Raw genomic sequence first — 22,502 nt, forward strand, 5'->3', positions numbered from 1 at the left:
AGGAAGACATGAGAGTCCAAAATTTGTTTCAACTTTGGGAAGGCAAACATGGAATGAGTCCAAACAATGCCCACTGCTCTTTTTAAATTATTAATTTGGGTTCTTAACATTGAACATCACTATGTTTGAGCTGCCGACAATTTTATAATCATTAATTTAGTATAAGGCCGGTGACACTTGCCTTATGTTTAGTGTTCATCTTACCCTCTTTTTTCCTCTTCTTTAATATTATTTTATGAAATAATAGTCAACCTGTGGAAAATCTTGGTATTCAATAGGCTAATGGGTCTGGTGATAGTAAAATTTATCAACACCTTTAACTCGAATATTTCGAACTATCGATTAAGTTGAATTTAAATCTAATAACACTTAATTCAAACAGTGTGAATCTTATCAAGCTTTTCATTTTTTATATATATTTTAAATATTTTTATATTATTAAATTACATTACCTTACTATATATTATTTAACTCTAAGTCTCAAGCTTAAATATGTACGAGATTAATCAAGCTTGAGTGCAAAAATTGATAAACAAATTTAATCAAGTTCAAGCTTTAAGTAATAGCTCTCTAGATAAACTTAAGCTTAAAAACAAATATATCCAATCGAGCTTGTGCATCAAATTTCAAGTTAAGCTCAAGTTTTCTGTATTTCAACGAACTTGACTTCCCTAAACTTGACTCCCCAGCCTTTTTACATTCTTCTATATAGTAAATTTTTTAAAACTTCAACTACTTTAAAGAATGCATAAGCCAACAGAGCTGAACTTAATCGACTCTGCGCCTTTAACAGACCTTTTGCAGAGGATTAGAGAGGAAAGGGTTTCTTTCCTTTTCAGGTTTCAGGGCTTCCAATAAATGGAAATATTATTATCTCAACCACGTCAAATTTTCAGCTTTAATGCTTAACTGTGTTCATATTGTATAATAAAAACATACAGAGTGATCTTTCCCCCCTACCCATTAACAACCTTAAGAAGTACATCTTCAAAAAGGTTTATGTCTGATTTTAGTACCATGGAAAAGCTTTCAGTATCAATCTTGCTTGCCATTGGTCATACCAACGGGTTTCGAACTAGACTCTGGTGCACCTGGTTCTGTTTCTGGGGTCACCTGTAAAACCACCACAAACTTTAGCAAATCAGCACAGATAAAGAATGGAGTGTGCAGAAACTTGGGTGAATCCAAAGCCAGGAAAGCAGTGAGACACAAGCAGCAGCAATCACGGTAACATAAACAATTATTAGTATTTCGAGTTTTTTTACCAATAGCTTATAAAACATAAACAATTATTTGTATTGGCGGTTGCTGGATGAGTGGTGCATAAGATAAGCTTGCAAAGAAAACAAGCCTGATTAGAATGCTACAAACAAGCATATAACATGCAAGAGTGACACAAAACCAACTCTATGAAACTAAAAATTCGTCTCATGCTGGTATCAACGTCTCCCTCACACAAAACACAAATAACATGGAGTGAATCTGATGTTACCCACTCCTTTGGTTTTCATTGAAGAAATAAAATGAAAGAAGACAGAATATTTTCCCTACAATTGGGACCAGCAAAGTTTCCAAGTTTAATTTGTTTATGGAATCATGCATTCTAGCTACCTACCAGTGAATTTCAGATTATAATAGTAAATTTGGGAACTAAGATGGACAAAGAAGAACAAAAACTACGGTGCTCATAACTGTAAACAAGTTAGCTCCCAAGTACTGCTATAAATCCATTAATATAGTTTGCATTCGTCGATAGTTGCTTGTGGAGACAAAATAGCATCACCATACAATAAAACCCAAACAGTTTCTACAATCATGAAGAATCACCAGTTCATTAACAAGATTTTCACTGAACTTATCTCTTCTCTTCCCTTGAACTAAAACTAAGACTTGGTAGGAAAGATGGAAAAATTGAAAGAAAAAAGTAATTTTCTTTCAATTCATTGCTTGGTAGAGTTGAAAAATGACGGGAAATAAGATGGACCTTTTGAAAAATGCATAATTTTGAATTAACTTACATCTCACTCTCATTTTGTCTCCTCTTATGATTCCAATTTGGAATGATTTGTTTTTATGCATTAGGATGGAAAATAATCGTCTCTCCTATTTTCTTTCGTCTCACTTTTCTTCACTGCCAAGCACACTCAAAATTTACTTTCTTTCCACTTTTTCATCTGCATTCTCATCTAGTCATCTACTTTCAACTCTGTCCTATCCAGGGTGGGGTGCAAATTTTCCTTCTTTGCTCGTTTTCCTTTCTCCTTCGTCTTTATCCTTATATCTGTGACACCCATCCCTCCACACTCCTAAAACCATAAGGCTAAAGGCTAGCAAGCAAACCAGTTTAAACTTGTGAACAAGAAAATGTGATAGGCCAGAGCACAAAGGCTCAATCCTCATTCCAATAGCAAACAGAATTTCCAAAACTGATTGATGGATGGCTACCACTTAGGCCTTGCTCAAAATAAAAGCTATAACACCAAAGGATAGCCCTTCAATCAAGGCCAGATTAGGCACGGAACTTTTCGATCGATTGGTTTCCCTATTGGAAATTCTTCCAGGCAATTTCAACAAGAGGGGTTAATCTTACGCACACAATTTGACCTCCATTGCTCTGTTTTCATTTGCTAAGAGCCTCAAAAATTGAAGATTTTAGCATTTTACCAAATATATTTTACACATAATGATTGGCATCTTCAAATTGCACAAACGAAAACCTAACAAATTCTAAGTATCTCCAAGACCAGTGTTTCCCCCATTAGTTATGATAATTCAGCATAAATAATAAAGCAAAATTAACTTTAAAGGAACACTTTGGATTAATAATTAAATAAACTTAATTAAAGCAGGCAATTAACAGTCACTCACTTTACTATTGTTTTCCAGTTTGGCAGCCGGTTTATACGGACACGCCGGCGGTGCTCTCTCTGGTTTACGGTATTCCCATCCAAGAAGCCTGTAAATTTTACCCTGAACCAAGAAAAGAGGATAATTAATCAAATAGGCAACAAAGGGGATTAAAAATTAAATAATTTTACCATGACGAAATCGAAAAGAAGAGGCAAAATGTTGACGATCGGGACGAGGAAGAGCGGCAACAGGCAAGCTATACAAACCTGAACAAGAGAAAAATTGAAATCTTAAGTGTGAAATTAAATTAAGCAGGAAAAAAAAGAAATGAATTCTAAAAATCTACCATCTTTCAATTATTTTCTTTGGAGTTTTCTTTCTCTGCTCTTCGACATTGAGATGCGGTTTTCAACCTTATAGGATTCCAACTAATCTATGAAACGGGCGGGTTCCGCTGGGTGGTTAGATCCGGACTAACGGTTGCGATTGGCGGGTCGGATCAGGCTCCATGACCCAATAAAAAATACATTTCTTCTTACGATATTTCGGGAATGTTAAAAAGGAATTTGGTTGGGATTAAAATTCCAGTTTCTCTGTATTGATTTTTTATATAAATTATTTTTTAAAATATAATACATCAAAAATATTAAAATAAATATCTTTAAAATAACACTAAATTAGGTGTAACTTAACAAATGTCTCTAAAATAGTAACAAAATTAACAATAAAACAAGAGTTATACAATATCCAAATAATAACAACAAAATAGTAGCAAAATAGTGAGAAAACAACAAGAAAATAGTAGTAAAACAGTAAAAAAATAGCAAGAAAATTGAAGTTTTCTTTTTTTACAAATTCGGGTTGAGTCGGGCCAGGCTCAGATAAAAAAGCCTTACTCGAGGCTCGACCCATATCATAAACGAGCCTTATTTTTTTGTCCAAATTTATTTTTCGGACCTATATTTTTATCCGAACCCTCCCACTTTTCAAACAAACCTTCGACCCGACCCATGAACATGTCTAATTTTAATCCATGTGAATTTTATGAATTTATTTTACAACACAAAGTATTGACTTTTTCAAAAGAAAATATTAATTAAAATTCTAAAAAAATAGATTACCACATTTAATTCATTAAACACTTTTCTGAAAATATAATTATAATGTATAGAATTATTTTTATTATATAAAATAATATTCACGTATTTAATATTTTACAATAAATTTAATAATTTTAAAATTATCATTTTTATTCATGACAAAATTATTTTTAAAATATAATCTTGCATGGAGATATAAATATTTTAAAAAGCTTTTTTTTAGTTAAAAAAAGGTTGGCCAGTAACCAGACCTATATAAAATTGTCTAGTAATGAGCTAATGATGTTCAAAACCCTCTCAAAGTTACCTTCAAAAAAAAAAACAATCATTGAGTACAACTACTTAATATATAACTGAAGATTTCAATCGGACTTGGTGGCTTAGTGTCTAAACTTTAAATCATTCTAAATTATTGTAGTCATATTAATTAAGTCTTTCTATTATTAAAATTATTAATTTGATTGTTAAATAACATGTCAAATTTTATAAAAACATAATTTAAATTTAAATTTTAAGAAAAAATAAATGTTTTAATAATCTTAATTTTGAGGTTTTTACAAAAGCTTTTTCGTTCATTCATTCATTTTTTTTTTGGTTTTACTTTTATACAATAATCTTCTATTTTCTTTATTTTACATTTAGTCGCATAACATTTGATATGCCATTTAACAATTTTAGGTGTGAAAAGGCTTCATTGATATAACAAAAATAATTGAATGATGCAATTAAAACGTTTTAAAATTTAAAATGAGAGTAATAATTGATGCAATTAACTCAAAGCAATTAATGGAAGCAACAGAGAAAACCAATTAAAGTAGAAGATGTTAGAAAAAAGAGCAACAAGCATTCATTTTTTTATTTAACATTTAATGGGCTGATACCTTAAAGCAAAATAAAATAGGTTTAATTTTCTCTAAATATTTTAAACTTTTTGTTTACACAATAAAATAATTTTCTCATTTTTTTATCATGGAAATCATATTAACGTATTTATGAGAAATTAACTCTCAAGAAAAAATTAAATTTCAAGAAAATTAAATAAAATTTAGCACATCAAACGTTTGAATCACTTTCCACTTGAACATGATCACTTTCTAACATACCAAAAGTTACCTTAAGGTTTTATTTTTAAGTTACAAATATAATTACAAGTACAATCATAATTAGGTCAAAAAAGGTTTAAATAAACCTTTAGTTAAAAATCAATTGAACCCTTAGTAGCAAAGATAATTATGCTCTTTCATCAACGAAAATTGTTGTTGATTGATTTGATTGTTAATGGATACTAACGTGGTTGAGGGAAGCAATGAAAAGCCATCAAGTGACACGCCAAGTATAGTTGTCCATGCATTGAGCCTGCCCCGACCTAAAAAATGGGCTTAAATTTTTGTTCAAGCCCGATCAAGATTATAAATGTTAAACTTGGGCTTGAACCAACCCATATTTTTTAGTTGGTGATTATGGCCCAACCTGGCCCCAACAAAATTTTATGCCCGACTCAAAAAATAAACTTAAATTTTTGTCCAAACCCGACCCAAATTATAAAAGTTAAACCAAATTTTAGACCTTTGGTGACTGTTTCTTCTTCTTAATCAACAATTTTGTTTTTCAAATATCTTAATTTAATTTCATTACATTAAAAAAATCATAAAAAAAATATGAGTAAACCTATAATTCTACGACATAAAGAAAAACATTTATTAAACCTACTCATTGATAAATGGAAGCAAAGAAGAGCATGAACTTTAATTCTTTGCAAAACAAATATATGTACTACATGAGTATGAAATAAATAGGTTTAAAGTGTAAAAAGTCTTCAATATTTTTCAAAAAAAGTAATTAAGTTAATATTTTTTTTCTTACACTTATTTGGGTACTTGAACTTTCAAAATGCATCAAAAAAAACCCTTTAACCGTTAACTTTAACAGTTGACCGTTAAAATTAACCGCCTCGAAAAAATGATAAAAAAAATAAAAATCAATAAAAAATTATTAAATTTTAATAAAAATATAAAAATTATTTAAATTTTATTTAAAAATTTTTAAAAATTATAAAATATATAGAAATATAGAAAAAAATTATAAAAATTTTACAAAGTCGAAAGAGAATTATAAAAAATGTAAAGAAATATAAAATTCGTAAAAAATTATAAAAATTATCGTACCAAAAGAAACATTTTATAATTTTTCTGTAAGGATCACTTTGATGCATTTTATATTTTTTATGATTTTTATAAAATTTTACAATTTTTATATATTTTTACGATTTTTATAATTTTTTTCTAATTTTTAATAAAATTTATTATTTATTATAACTTTTATTGGTTTTATTTTTTATAATTTTTTGCCACATGTCACGCTGTGATTGTGACATACGATGACTTTAACTGGAAAAAATTACTTTAATGGTTAACTGTTAAAGTTAACGGTCAAATTGCCTTTTTGATGCATTTTAACTGTTCAAGCATTCAATTGAGTGAAAAAAAAAACTTAATTGCTTTTTTGAAAAAGTTTGAGGGCATTTTTTTATGCAATTTGAAAATTCAAGTACCTAATTGAGTGAAAAAACACAAGGGCTTTATTGGTTTTTTTTTTAAATTTGAGGGTTTTTTACAGCGAAAGAAATATAATTGCAGTTTTGCATTCTTTTTTCTCAAATAACATATATATTACTGCAAAAGAAGGGGGGGACAAAAGAAGTGTTCTGCACTATAAACATTTCAACCCTAATGCAATCTAATCCAAAAAAAAAAATTATCGAGCAAGCTAGTGGTGTTGTTAATAGGAGATCAAGGAATCGAGCAAACCAGTGGTGAAGTTTGATTCTGAAACCTGAATCTGTTAAACTTAATTTTCTATGCCTTTTTTAGTTTTTCTATTAAAGAGTGAGCTACAAAAATAGAGTGTCTAACTACTTATGGAACGATGATGGTGGTGGCCGATGGAGAAATTGGCGAGACGACGACAGTGGTGAACACCAGTGACTAAGGAAGCAACGAGGCGACGACAGTGTCTTGAATCTTGATGGAACAATGAGCGACTGATGATAGAGGAAGCAGCGGGAAAATGATAGTGTCTTGAATCTTGATGGAAGAATGAGCAACTGACGAGTACGATTGGTAAGTGGAGGTGGTGAGCAGCACTAGATAATGGCGGTGGTGACTGGTGAGTGGTGAGCAGTAACCGACACTTAGGGATTTTGTTTTTAGGAATTGATTTGGGATTGGGAATAAGGGGAGAGGAGGGTGATTCCCTGACTAGGTGAGGCCCTGAGGTTTAGTATAGAGTATTAGAATAGAGTTGTATAATTAATAAAAATTAGGTTAAAAAATTTCAAGCTGAGCCGAGCCCATGTTGAAAAACACTTACCTGTGGCCTGGCCCATTTAGAAAACGAGCCTCATTTCGTGTTGATTACACATATTATATGATCAAAATATCAAAGATTAAAATAAATTTTGATACAAATATACGCTCGCACACATATGTATATATATTAAAATTAGTGTTGATATTTTGTGTTTTTGAGTATGCCTATACGTAGGGGTGAGCAAAATTCGATTCAATTCGAAAAAATTGATTTTTTTTTGAATTTTGAGTTAATCAAATTGAGTTATTTGAATTATTCAAGTCAACTCGAATAACTCAATTCGAGCAGAGTTGAATTTCACAATTCAAATGTAACACCTCTAACCTACATCCGTCGCCGAAATAGGGTTATGGAGTATTACCGATAAACAGACATAATTTCAAGCATTTCATATCATATAATATTAAAGACAAAACTAATCAAACTCATACATATTGTCCCTTATTCGATCCCTCGAGGCCCCAATTACATATTAGAAACAAGTTGGGACTAATTTGAAAACTCAGATAATTTTTCAAAAAATAATAAAAAGTTTCAAAGTTGCATGGTTCACATGGCCATGTGGCTAGAATGTACCTTAAATAACAAGTTTACCATTCCCTACAAGTTTGGACATTAAGCAATTCAAAAATCATTCGTTTAACTTATTCAAAACTCAATCAAACACATCCAAAATATGTCAAAACAATCATCCTAGGTGCCAACCAATTTACCCTCATAGGTACCACAATTATATCATCAAAACGTATAAATAAAACATCATTCAAATCCAATTTGCAAACATGTCAATTTCAATTTATTTTACCTATTTCATGTTCATTTAAACATTAACTTAAATATGTCATATTATGACCTCAAACATAAACACATATTTATATGTATATAACCATCCAATATTAACTTATAATCTTATTTACAATCAATCCACAAAATGATTAATATATAGACACCCTAGGTACATGCCGACATAAAAGGAAAAAAAACATCACCACATTTGAGTTCAGGACCGTTGTTGGATGCTGATTCGACGATCAAAATTTAGTACCTAACCTGCGCACGGAAAACAAAACCGTACGCTTAGTAAAACTCAGTGGTATTTCTATAATCCGAATATTTAAAAATAAAAATAAAAAATATATAAAATGTAAAATAAAATGCTAAGCACAATTGAACATTTTAAACCATACAATACTCAATTTTTATCACTTGCTATAAAAATAGCTTTTCACAATTTAACTCACATTTCATTTATGCAATTGCTTTATCCATACCATATTCAATTCACTATTTCACTTCCATTTCAATATAAATTATAAAACTTATTTATACATTTACCCCTATTAACACGACTTGGACTCGGATGGATATATGGATCTAACCAAAACACACCAGTTTAGCACCCAGTGCCTCATTAGATAATTCGAAGTAATAATTTGACATCCAGTGTCTCATCAGCTAAATCGAAGTAAATTGGTACCCAGTGCCTCATCGAATATATCTGAAGTAATAATTTGACACCCAGTATCTCATCGACTCGAAGTCGAAGAAATCCCTGAACTCTTCCAATCCTATGGCATGTCATCTATATCTGACTTAGCCCGATACAGCTAATAGGGTTTCAATTCACTTTTCAAATACAACCAATATTCAATTCAATTCAATTCAAATAATCAATATATATTCAATATATATACCAATTCAATCAATATAAATTCAATAAATTCATCACATACTAAATCAATTCATTTCAATTGCAAAACACAATAATTCTCATCTCAACACTTACCATATACATTAAATTGAATTATAACAATTAACAACTAAATTCGGATTATAGAAATACAAACAGGAAATTCCGAGCTATTCCTCGTCGACTTTATCTTTTCCCTTCTTAGTCGAGGGTTCTGGTACGACGTTAGTTACGGAACTAAAACAATTAAAATTCATTAATACGACACAATTCAATCTCATATTTAATATTTCAATTTTTACTCAATATTTACCTAAATTTAAATTTAGTCCCTAAATCGAGACTAATTTTATTTCTTCACAATCAATCCTATATTTTCACACAAATTTCACTTTAAACTAAATTTATCTCCCTAATTTCACTTAAATCCCTAAATTTCAAATTTTCACAATTTAGTCCCTATTACTCAAAATTTACAATTTATTTACAATTCAATCCTTTTTCATTTCTAACTTAAAAATCTATCAATTTAATCCCTAATACTAAAATTATTCAACATAAACAACATCTAAAAACTCAATAATTTCTAAAATTTTGACATGGGTCGGGAAGTATTTAATACTGGAATTCCAAAAACCTAAAAGTTACAAGAAAATAGACTAAATTAACTAACCAATTGAGCTTTGAACTTTGAAACCCTAATTTCTCCTTTCTTTCTTTCCCTTTTTCTTTTCTTTCTTTTCTCTTTGTTTCGTTTCTATCCTGTTTCTTTCTATTTCTTTTTGTTTCTTTATTTATTCTTATTATATAATATAATATATATAATATATACTTAGACATTAAAAATATATATAATAAACTTACAAAAATATCTATCTTATGCGGCCTCATTTAATGCCAATGGCATAATTCCTTCTTTAGTCTCTTTTATTTTTCTGTAATCTATAAAACAACTTTCACCCTTTATGCTGTAATAAGGCCCAATTGGCCCAGACCATTACAAAACAAAAATAAACTAAACCTTGGCCCAAACCCAATAAACTAAACCTAAGCCCAATGCAGACCCTAGCCCAAAAACGTTAAAATTTCAGAAAACCCTAGGCAGTAGCAGCAAGTAGCTGCCGCAGTCTCTAGTCGCCGCAAGTTTCGGCCTCCACGCGTGGCGTTTCTCCGCAAACACCGCTCCTCAAGCACGTACCTGCAACAAGCGAAAGAGAAGAGCAAAAAAAATCGGGCCAACAAACAACCGAATAGATTTGTTTGGATTTATTTTCTTTCCCATTTTCGGCTATAAAAGAGCCGATTAAAATCTGTAAAAGTGGGGGGAGAAAAGATTGTATTGGCAAAAATACTGAATCAAAAGGAAAAAGAATTTTTGAAGGTATTTTCGGGGATTTGTTTTTATTTTTTTCATTTTTGTTCTTTATTTTAAAACCAAACGAAAAGAAAAGAAAAGAAAAAGAGAGACTTACCGGCGTTGAGTAATCGGAGGACCTTCACTCCGTCATCATCAGAGTTGGAGGCTCCATCTCCAGAGGCGGCGGTGGTGGCCGAAAGTTAGAACCTTAGTAGAGAGGCTAGGGTTTCAAGAGGTTTTTTTTGAAAAGCATAGCAGGAAATGATTTTTTTTTAAAGATGTTGCTTTTATAATTTAATTGAAACGGCGTCGTTTTGGGGCAAAAGATCTGCGTGTTGACCCGACCCGACCCGGAGGATCCGCGCGTTAGGCTTTAAGGGGTAAATTGCGCATTAAGGCCCTCTTGTTTGTGGAGCGTCACGATCAAGCCTGATTTGCTTCTTTTTAAATTGAGCCGCAACTTTTATTTGTTTTTCAATATAGCCCATTTCTGCGCAGCATTTTGGAAGGAGGGAATAATTTCCCTTTTGATCCTCCACACTTGCGCGCGCATTCAATGTGGTCCTGTTTTCAGATTTATTTCGAATTTAGCTTTTTTTCTTTTTTAGTTCAATTTAACCCTTTTTTTATTTATTCATTTTTTTAAAATTATGTTATACTATGACTTTATTATTATTATTATTATTACTGTACATATATACGCATGTTTTAAATAATATACATACATACTTTTTATATTTTATATTTTACTTTTCTAATATTTATACATTTTATATTTTATATATATGCATATATATTATATAACATATACACTTTTCACACTTTATAATTCAAGATACCCATACATTTTTCGTATATTTATGTACACGTTTTTCTTTAAATTTTTTATATATATATCTCATTTTTTACATACATATTGTACACATATATATGTATTTGAATATATATGTATACGAATTTTCATGATTGGCCTATGTTTATACTTATACATTCTATTTTCCTATTTTGTAAATATATACACATATACATATATTTTGTATTTTATCCTTTTTCACGATTTTCAAATACATATACATGCATTTTTTTTAGTTTTTTGTTTGATATATTCCATTCTATCTTTTTATGTATCCTTGTACATGTGTGTCAAATATATGCATGCACGTATTTGTGAATTTACTTGTATATTGTACTTGTATATATATTTGTAAATATTTATTCATATATGCTTTAAATTAAAGTATTTGCCTCATAATTGTACATTGAGGTTTTCAACATACCTTTTAGAAAAAAAATTTTGGGTTTTATCAAAGCCTTAAAATCAATTTTTTCTCAATTCATGAGTTTTTTTTGAATAAAAAACAATATTCAAGGTTTTGGGATTTTCGAGGAAAATTGAGCCCTAACGTATTGGCAACTGATTTTCTTTGCTGATTTCAAATTACCGAGGATATTCTTTATTTTAAATACACGAGCACCAAAAATCATTTTTGGGAACTTAATTTGTCGTGCCCTAACGTATTGGGTGTGGCATGTTACCTTCTCGAAATGAAGATTTTCACATAAAATAAAAAGTGATATTCAAAGTTCGGGGATTATGAGGAATTGTACCCTAACGTATTGGGACTCGATTTCTTTACATGACTTGAACAATTTGTTATCCTTTTGCAAATTTCATCATTCAAGCTTATTTTAAATTTTTTTTTTCGACACTAAGACATTAAATAATTGACTTGGTACAGATTTTGGACGTTGCGAGGGTGCTAACCCTTCCTCGCGCGTAACTGACTCCCGAACTCATTTTCTTAAAACTCGTAGACCAAAATAATTTTTAAGGTGGGCCCGATCACACCTTAATAAAGGATCGGTGGCGACTCCAATTTTTATTTTTAAAGTCGACAACTTAAAAATTTTGTTTTCAAAAAAACGGTTTCGACATATGCAATTTAATCTTTTTATCTAATTACTCTTAATTCAAGCAAATTCACCTAACTAAAACCTAATTAACTACACAACTAACTTCGTAAATATTTACTATAAATATTTACGAGTCCGATTTTCAGTAACAGAGTCTCGGAAATGAACTTTCCGACACTCGTGACTGTCGGGTCGTTACATTAAATAACTTAATAATTTGAATGGCATAAATACTTTTTTGGTCCCTATCAACTCTGAAAATAAGCAAATTGGTATCTTTCAACAAAAGTTACAAAAAAATTCAAAAATAATTTTAAAAAATTCAAAATTTATATTTTATAAAATTTTTAAAAAATTTCAATAATATAAAAAATTAAAATTTTTAAAAAAATTCTAAAATAATAATTTTGGGACCTAATTAATTATTCAAATTTATCATACTCAAGTGTCTTTTTTTTTGCTTTGAATTTTTTTCAAATATATATGGTTTTAAATTTATGTGCTCTAACATGAAATTAGTTATACTGTATAATATTTTTATTTGACATGTTTAATTTTTTTAATTTAACTCGAACAATTTCACTCGATTCGAAAAAATTTTCAAATTGAATTAGGATGATAAAATAAGACTAGTGAGCTTGATTAGTTTAAAATTTTTTCACTCGATTCGATTGAACGTTCACCCCTACCTATATGTGCGAAATATATATACATATATTTGTGTCATATTTTATTTTATTTTTTCAAATTCCATTTTAGTTCTTAATAACATGTGATATTTTTATCTTATTATATACTATTTTGATAATTTTTTAAATAATTTTATTATATTTTTAAAAATCCTTCTATGATTTTTATAATTTTTTCAATACTTATTAATGATTATTATTATTTATATAAATTTAAATATTTTTTTATCATTTTTAATAAATTTGTAATTTTTTCAACAATTCTTTATAATAATGAACCTAGACAGGCGAGTCTCTACATTCAAATGAATTTGGATGTTCACTTGTCCTGGTTCATTTTGGGCGTGTTGCTTTAGTAAAATTTTAAAATAATTTTTAAAATTTTTTATTTTTTAAATATATTCTTATGTGACATGCCACGTCAACATATTTACTCATGTAACATGTCATGTGTTAGCTTTTAATTTTCCGTTCGTTATGGTAGCGTTCATTATTGGCCAAACTGATCAACGACAATTTCTATTAATGGCATGAACTAATTAATTTGTTATGCCTATGAGAAATCAACCAAATGTATTTTTTTTTCTATAAGAACTCAATTTATTTTATTGGAAAATTTTTTTAAAGAAAAGGTCAAAATCTTGCAAAGTTTTGGCTATGGAACCGGTGAAGGTATTCTTCTTTCCCTTTCTCATCTACTCTCTTTTTTGTTGTTCTTTTTTCCCTTTGATTTCCCAATCTAATTTTGCCCTAATATGAAATCATAGAATTTTACTGAATTTGGGGATTAATATGGGATAGGTTGAGAGGGAGAGGGAATGGGTAGGGGGAGGCGAGGGCATTTTTATTTTATTTAATATTAATATAAAATATAAAATTTTTATTATTTTTTTAAATTATTTATTTTTATATATTTTTAAAATTTATATATTATTATTTATTGCCAACAATATGATATTATTTATATATACATTTAAAATTTTTACTATTGTAACTCCTCTTTAATAAAGAAAAGCCATCAACTACTGTTTTACCATAACACTTAAGTTGGGCTTGGATAGTTAGTATAAAAATAGCGGTGGTAGTGAGACTAGATCCTGTAACGATGCTATAGTGTAGGATAAAAAGTAAATTAAACGCACCGCACCGTACTGTACTGCATCCAATCGCCCATTCAAATCCACAATTTTTTAGTGATCTTTACAAACTATTTTTAGTGATCTTTGGGTCCATAACCTATTTTATTGATTCGCAAAATATTGTATTATGTAATTTTGTTGATGAATTTACAATTTACATGGAGGATGAGGAGGAGGAGGATGACCTAATTTCATGGAACACCTAATATCCCACCATACACACCTCAATGAATAATCAAGGTTGAACGTGGTCTCCCATACTAATATCCCCACCAAAATACTTTTGCGTACACTTTAGTTATCATTGTGTCTGCTCATCACTTCAACAATAGCGAAATTTATTTTAATTTGGAAAATAACACGTGGGATATTTTGTCTCTTCAACTCAAAAACTCTCTACGAATTAATCAACATATTACTTCTCCTACTATTATCAATATACCCTTTTTAACTTTCACTGTTGATTCACAGGTTTTACTTTCTTTTTACATGTCCCTGCATTATTTTGGGGGGAAATTGATCATCATGTTCTAAACTTGTCTCTTCTTGATGGTTTCACATTTCATACAAGTGGCTTTCACTCATTTTCAGACACTCAAATTCAATCACAATTTTTTATAATAAAGAAGAAAAATGCGAGGGTTGCCAAGTGGGATCCATCTCAAACAAATAGTGGAATTCTTTTCACAAAAAGGAAGTGGAAATTTTTTAGTAAACTCATCTTCTTAAATTTAACTAGCTCCGACACTCCGGGGTTAAGGCATGGTTCCTCTTGGGGTCCCTGCAGTAGTTATAAACCATATGGTATCTTTGAACCCATCTCATTGCTCTACGTTGTTGCCTTGTTAACCCGCCCGACCGGAAAAGCGAGGCAGAAACCGGGTGGCACCAGGCTGGAGCATAGGCAGAGCAACCACTTGCTTTGAAATTGGTGTACTTTGCTACAAATGGTTGGTATTTGTAATCAGCTTTGTACTTTCCATCTTCAGTTGCCCATGATGAAGCATCCCATATTGAACCATACACCCACATTGGCCTTAGAGGAAATGTTGCAGCACTCTTCCTTGGATACCTCCTTATGGGCACATCATCCACTAGGAATCTAATATAAATCAACCAATGTAGCAAATTCATACATTTTTGACAAAATAATATTTTTTTAAAAGTATCTATATTTGACTTATATTCCTTCAAATGTATTAATGTTTATGATTAATATAATATACATACTTTATAGCATGATGATTTTGAGAAAGCAAAATCACTAAAATGTTAACTATTCCAAATCTAAATTATTAAACCTGAAAAAGGCAACAATACTTTTAGGACTTTAGAGCCAATAGGGACAAGAAGCCTACATCCTCTCCAACACCTCATCAATTCCCATGATGATGATTATTATATTTATTATAGTTCTCCTAACCTATTAGACACTATAATATGGGTTGCAAATGCAATCATCCTTTATTTTAACAAACAACTAATTAATGGCCATAAGCAAGATGTGAGGAATGGGATACACTCACATGATCTCCTTAGGAGTCCAAAGAATGGCATAGTGATGAAAGTCTTGTGTTGGATCAAACCAAAGATGAAACTTCATTTCCCTTCCAATGATTTTCCCATCCCCACTCCCTCTGACATAAACATTGGTTTGTAAAGTATAAGGCTTCCCAAATGTTGTTCCAAGGAACTCTATGTCCACTTCATCATGGAACCCCGGATGAGCTTCGTTGTTTGATAGCTGCCATTGTTATAATCAAATCAATAATCAATAATTATTATGATTATTGAAATACAAATGTTGCATTAAGAAAGATTACGATTCTCACATAGAATGCTGTTATAACCCCTGCAGTGTAACCGGGTTGGACCTTAATCGAGGCACTGAAGTAACCGGATCGAAATGGACGAACTGACTTGAATCCACTTCCTGTCCATTAACCAACAACCGAGCAAGTAAACAAGTTAAAAAAATAAAAGCTCGAATTGATTGCAGAATGAGATGAAGGGGAAGGGGTTTGATTAAATATAAGGCACCTGAAGTTTTGTCAAGCCAGATGGTTAATGCATTGTGGTTAACACTTTGATGGGAAGGACCCCAGAGATTTTTAAAGCCTTTGTGAAAGCTCATAGGCCTAAATTTAGAGCTTGGCCAGTAACCAGGAGAAGGTGGCCAGTCCGCATTGGTTGAAGGAAACAAAAGAATGAGAAGAAGTGAGAGAAAGAGAGCCATCAAGATTGAAGAGAAAGCAGAAATGAGGATGAGAAACTCGATGGGCTAAATTAGAATGATTTTGGGACTGTATAAATGCTGGGAGATTGTCACTTGTGACTTTGTGTGTGAGGGAGAAAGCGATGGGACATTGTGTATATGGATGGATGAAGAGTATGGCAGTGTATTTATATATATTTTAAAGGACAATTAGTGGATCCTCAATTGGAAAGAAAAGAGCTAACGAGGAAGCTCATGGTTTTGTATATTAATTGTTAAATTATATTTTATTCTCTTTAGTAGATTAGTCTCCGTATATTAGATTAAATAGTAAATTGGTTGTTTTTGTTAAAAAATTTATTTATTTTTATTATTAAAAATTGACATGACTAACAGAATAACCAAATATATTACGTGTATCTCATACTATCATACAAAATTAATTTTTAAAAGTAGAAATGAATAAAATGGTAGTAATGATAATGTTTGAGAAACTGAAACTTCATAAATGGTGTGGGTCATTAGCCATACTGTGTGGGGACTCAACTTGATGGTAGATACTATTATTTCTGCCTTGGTTTATTCATACAAATTCCAGCAAAATACACATTGCCCTAATTTGTTGCGATACAATAAAATAAATGAAATGGTAGAAAGGCCATCCATTGTCATTTTCGAGTGCAGATGAAAAACCCAGTAATCCATCATTGATAATGACACTGTTTTCTTATTCTCCTACAGTGTTTTTATGTTAGATAATGGTATCATTTTTAACTTTACAACTAATTAATACCAAAATTATAACCTCTTTACCATCCATTTTTTTCCCCCAAAACCCAATTGCACAATAGACAAATAAATAAAATTATATATTTAGAAAAAGAAAGGAAAAAAGAGAAGTGGCACTGTTGTGTCGGTAATAGGCAATGCCTGGAAGGGTTGAAGGAAATGGGGACCCGTTTTCACCGACAAATCTAGGATGCTTTAATATTTCTTCATATAAATATTTTACTATTTTAAGATAAAAATATATGCATTTTAGTGAAATATTTGTTCCTTTTATGTATCGAGAGATTTTTTTTTTAAATCCCACAATTTAACTCCATTAGATTTGATTTAAAAAGTCACCAAATTTATAAAATAAGACAAAGAAATTAAATTCAAATTTTATGAGAAATAAGGATTAGTTTTTGTTTTTCATTTGTACTTAATAATTTTCATTTTAGATTATATCACATAAGATCTCACGTCTCGTTTAATAGTTAAATTTAATTATTTTAATAAAAAAATCTTATTAATAGAACATCAAGAATTTTAAGATGTAATTACAATATTCTAAAATTAAGTACAAAACTAAAAATTTGAGAATATTTGGTGCAATTAAGAAAAATGTAATCCGAATTTAAAAATATGGAAATTTGATCCACAATCATAGCCATTAGTCGTAAGCAATTTTAATTTCATAAAGGAAAAGTGGGATAATTATAATGGATAAATATCAAAGTTCTGCAATTATTTCATATGTATACATGATTCAAATGTATTCATTTAGAGAAATGATTACATGCCTTTATTTTCATATTGAATTAATATAATCATTTATGCATGTAATGTATCCACGTAAAATGGTGCTAATGTGATAATATTATTAATGATTTGTGAAAATAAATCAAATCAAAATTTCATATTTTAGATAAAAATTTAGTTTTAATATATACGCCTAAATTATAATTCCATGCGGAGAAATTCATCACTTCACTTACAGTAATTACGAAAAAAGGGAACCCTTAAAAGTGATCGAATATCAATGGCTATAATAATATATAAAATATAGCAAGGCTTTTGGTTTTTTAAGGATAATATATAACAAGTTGAAAAAGGATGGTTGATGATGAATAATGCAAATTAGGTAGTGTCATAGTGGCACATGTTAGGTAAGGATTAAGGGCTGAATCTAAAAATCATTGGGATTAAATTATAAGTACATGTACCAAAAGGTTCTAGGAATATTATATAACAAATAGAATTTTGTTTATGTAATTTTTAGTTGGGTGAAGTAAAGAGGAAGAAGATGTTTCAGTGAAGAGGAAGATAAAATGTATCGTCTCTTAAGAGCTGACCCCCTTAAGATGGTCTTTAGAAATGTATGTACAAGGTGGCTTTTTTCAAGTTGAATTTTAGATCGGGTTAAGATATGTTTTATAATAATTTATTTCCCACATTGTCGAAGAAAAGTTATAAAGTGACTTTTCTGAGATAAACTTACACGCTTGCAACGTATAATTGGGGGCTTACTATGTAAGTTTTAACTCGAAAATTTATTGAGTCTGACAGTGTGGTACATGAGTTAAAAGATCATTGGAGAAATGATTTTAAGGAAAGGAACCGTATTGTAGAATACTGCGAACTGTATGTTTAAAAATGTCGCAAACTGTATTGTAGAATACTACGAATTGTATTCCTCGTAAGTAAAAGGTTGCGATCATAAATCAGCGAACCATGAGAAAGCTAAAGGTTGTGATAGTAAATCAGCGAACCGTAATAAAGCCAAATGTCATGATCGTAAATTAGTGAACCGCGAGATTCATTAAATTCGTAAGTAAAAGGTCGTGATTGTAAATCAATGGATCGTAAGAAAGCCAAAGGTCATGATCGTAAATCAGCAGACCGCAAGATTCGTAAAATCCCGTAAGTAAAAGGTCGTGATCGTAAATCAACGGACCGTAATAAAGCTAAAGGTTGTGATCGTAAATCAGCAGACCACGAGATTCGTAAAATCCCATAAGTAAAAGGTCATGATCATAAATCAATAGACCGCGAGATTCATAAAATCTCGTAAGTAAAAGGTTGTGATCATAAATCAGAAAACTGCGAGATTCATTAAATCCCATAAGTAAAAGGCTGTAATCTTAAATTAGCGGACTGCGAGATTTGTAAAATCCCGTAAGTAAAAGATCGTGATCATAAATCAGCGGACCGTAAGAAAGCCAAAGGTCGTGATCGTAAATCAGCAGATCATGAGATTCGTAAAATCCTATAAGTAAAAGGTCGTAATTATAAAAAAGTCAAAGGTCGTGACTGTAAATCAGTGGATCGCGAGATTTGTAAAATCCCGTAAGTAAAAGGTCATAATCGTAAATCAACAGACCATAAGAAAGCCAAAAGTAGTCATGATCACAAATCAGCGGATCGTGAGATTCGTAAAATCCCATATGTAAAAAACCGTGATCGTAAATCAACGGGCCACGAGATTCGTAAAATCCCATTTGTAAAAGGTTGTGACCATAAATCAACGGATGGTAAGAAAGCCGAAGGTTATTATTGTAAATTAGTGGACCATAAGAAAGTCAAATGTGGTTGTGGTCGTAAATCAACAGACCATAAAAAAACCAAATGTGGTCCTGATCATAAATTAGCGGACCATAAGAAAGCCGAAATTAGTTGTGATCGTAAATTAAAGGACCGTGAGATTCATAAAATCTCGTATGTAAAAGGCCATGATCGTAAATCAACAGGCTGCGAGATTTATAAAATCCTATAAGTAAAAGGTCGTGATAAAAAATCAGTGAATAGTAAGAAAGCCAAAGGTTGTGACCGTAAATCAACAAACTGCGAGATTCGTAAAATCCCGTATGTAAAAGGTCGTGATCGTAAATCAACGAACCGTTAGATCCATAAAATCTCGTAAATAAAAGGTCGTGATCATAAATCAACAAACCATAAGAAAGCCAAAAGTAGTTTTGATTGTAAATTAGTAAACCGTAAGATTTGTAAAATCATGTATGTAAAAGGTCATGATCGTAAATCAGTAGACCGTAAGAAAGTCGAAAGTCGTGATCATAAATTAGCAGACCATAAGAAAGCCGAAGGTGGTCATGATCGTAAATTGACAGACCATAAGAAAGCCGAAGATGGCCATGATTGTAAATTAACAAATTATACAAAACTCAAAGGTGGTCGTGGTCGTAAATCAACAGACCATAAAAAAGTCGAAAGTGGTCGTGATCATAAACCAATGGACCATAAGAAAGTTGAAAGTAGTCGTGATCGTAAAGTAGTAGACCGCGAGATTTGTAAAATCCCGTCTGTAAAAGGTCGTGATCGTAAATCAATGGACCACGAGATTTGTAAAATCCCATAAGTAAAAGGTCGTGATCGTAAATTAGCTGACCGCAATATTCATAAAATCCCGTAAGTAAAAGGTCGTGATCGTAAATCAACAGATCATAAGAAAGCCAATGGTTGTGACTGTAAATCAGCGGACTACGAGATTCGTAAAATCCCATAAGTAAAATGTCGTGATCGTAAATTAATGGACCGTGAGATCCATAAAACCCCATAAGTAAAAAGGTTGTGATCATAAATCAGCGGACCATAAGAAAGTGAAAAGTAGTCGTGATTGTAAATCAGTGGACCGCAAGATTTGTAAAATCTTGTATGTAAAAGGTCGTGATCGTAAATCAGCAAACTGTAAGAAAGCCGAAGGTCGTGATCATAAATCAGCAGACCATAAAAAAGTCGAAGGTAGTCATGATCGTAAATTATGGGCCATAAGAAAGTCGAAGGTGGTCGTGATCGTAAATCAGTAGACTATAAGAAAGTCAAAGGTGGTCGTGATCGTAAATTAATGTGCCATAAGAAAGCCGAGGGTGGTCGTGATCGTAAATCAGTGGACTATAAGAAAGTCAAAGGTCGTCGTGATCATAAACCAGTAGCCATAAGAAAGCCAAAAGTAGTCGTGATCGTAAATCAGCGGATTACGAGATTTATAAAATCCCGTATATAAAAAAGGTCATGATCGTAAATCAATGGACCGTGAGATTTGTAAAATCCCATAAGTAAAAAGTTGTGATCGTAAATTAAGAAATCGTAAGAAAACCAATGGTTTTGACCATAAATCAGCAGACCACGAGATTTATAAAATCACGTAAGTAAAGGGTTGTGATCGTAAATCAACGAACCGTAAGATTCATAAAATCTCATAAGTAAAAGGTCGTGATCGTAAATCAGTAGACTATAAGAAAGCCGAAAGTAGTCGTGATCGTATGTGCACTAAAAAACATAACACATGGAGTTATACCCAAACAACATAATGGAAATTGAATTTCATATAAATAAAACTAACATAAAAGAAGCCTAAGCTCTAACCATGTTACCCTAAACAACATGAAGGAAATTGAATTTCATATAAATAAAACTAACATAAAAGAAGCCTAAGCTCCAACCATGTTACCCTAAACAACATGAAGGAAGTCAAAGCTCCACAAAAATTAACCAATTTAAATTAAATCATGGCAGTTGCATTCAAAAACAACAAGAAGAAAGTTAAAGCTTAGATCTATAGAGCATAACCATAGAGGTTATATTGCAAGATCTGTAGAATGTATTTACAAAGGCTGTTGAGTTAAAAGAAACCAATATGATGGATCTACAAAATAAAACTATAGAAGTTACAGAGCTGGAGCTTTGCAAAAACAAAACCAATGAACAACATGATAGTTGAACCAACAAACAACTTAAAGGTAGCCTGAGCTTCATAGAAATGAAGTGAATAAGTGAACAATACTTACCCATTTTGCAAGCAACAACTTTTTCATCCATTTTTTACCCACAAAAAATAGTGCTATAAGAAAACATGAGATTGAATTGAATGTTCAAAGAGAACTTCTCCAATGTAAAAGTACAATATAATAAGACATTAGTTGTTTCTGTTTATCTCAAATCATCTTTCAACAGTTCTATCAAATAATAAAAACATATAAAACTTCAACTTCTTTTGAAAATATCATCATACATCACTTATTAAATCCTATATAACAGAAATACATACAATCCAAACATTTTTCCTTCACATCCTCATAAAATCAGATTACTTATATATGTTAAAATGGTCCAAAAACCTATTAAACAAGGATACGTGAGCCTATCATTGGACTAAATGCTTAGCTGAAACAGTATCAACTAAATCAATTTCTTAGGAATATTAAATCAAGACCCTCATAGGTTAGAATTAGTTTTAGATTATTTTCTTTCGACTTTTAGATAATTTCTTGTTTTTCTTCTTGAATCAGTTTTGATTCAAGGACTTGTTTATTTAATTAAAGTATTCAGTTTATATTCTTTTTTGCACTTGTTTTATTTTGTTACTCTAATCGAGAGATGTACTACTCCATTTCCCA

The 22,502-nt window shown here is 30.9% G+C and overlaps 2 protein-coding genes across 2 annotated transcripts; both read right to left on the reverse strand.

Annotated features, from left to right (window-relative positions):
• Positions 1-849: 849 nt before the first annotated feature.
• LOC107899481 (uncharacterized) lies at positions 850-3,423 on the reverse strand. The gene is made up of 4 exons (XM_041091178.1): positions 3,197-3,423; positions 3,039-3,116; positions 2,869-2,970; positions 850-1,113 (listed from the first exon to the last, which is right to left on the reverse strand). The coding sequence occupies exons 1-4, from the start codon at positions 3,197-3,199 to the stop codon at positions 1,036-1,038; spliced, it is 261 nt and encodes an 86-aa protein (XP_040947112.1). The 5' UTR covers positions 3,200-3,423; the 3' UTR covers positions 850-1,035.
• Positions 3,424-14,708: 11,285 nt separating this feature from the next.
• On the reverse strand, positions 14,709-16,488 carry LOC107899480 (probable xyloglucan endotransglucosylase/hydrolase protein 32). Its single transcript, XM_016825205.2, has 4 exons — positions 16,149-16,488; positions 15,941-16,041; positions 15,635-15,852; positions 14,709-15,210 (listed from the first exon to the last, which is right to left on the reverse strand). The coding sequence occupies exons 1-4, from the start codon at positions 16,342-16,344 to the stop codon at positions 14,844-14,846; spliced, it is 882 nt and encodes a 293-aa protein (XP_016680694.1). The 5' UTR covers positions 16,345-16,488; the 3' UTR covers positions 14,709-14,843.
• Between the last annotated feature and the right edge of the window lie 6,014 nt (positions 16,489-22,502).

Source organism: Gossypium hirsutum, chromosome D04 (assembly GCF_007990345.1).
Source record: "Gossypium hirsutum isolate 1008001.06 chromosome D04, Gossypium_hirsutum_v2.1, whole genome shotgun sequence".
NCBI classification, from domain to species: Eukaryota; Viridiplantae; Streptophyta; class Magnoliopsida; order Malvales; family Malvaceae; genus Gossypium; species Gossypium hirsutum.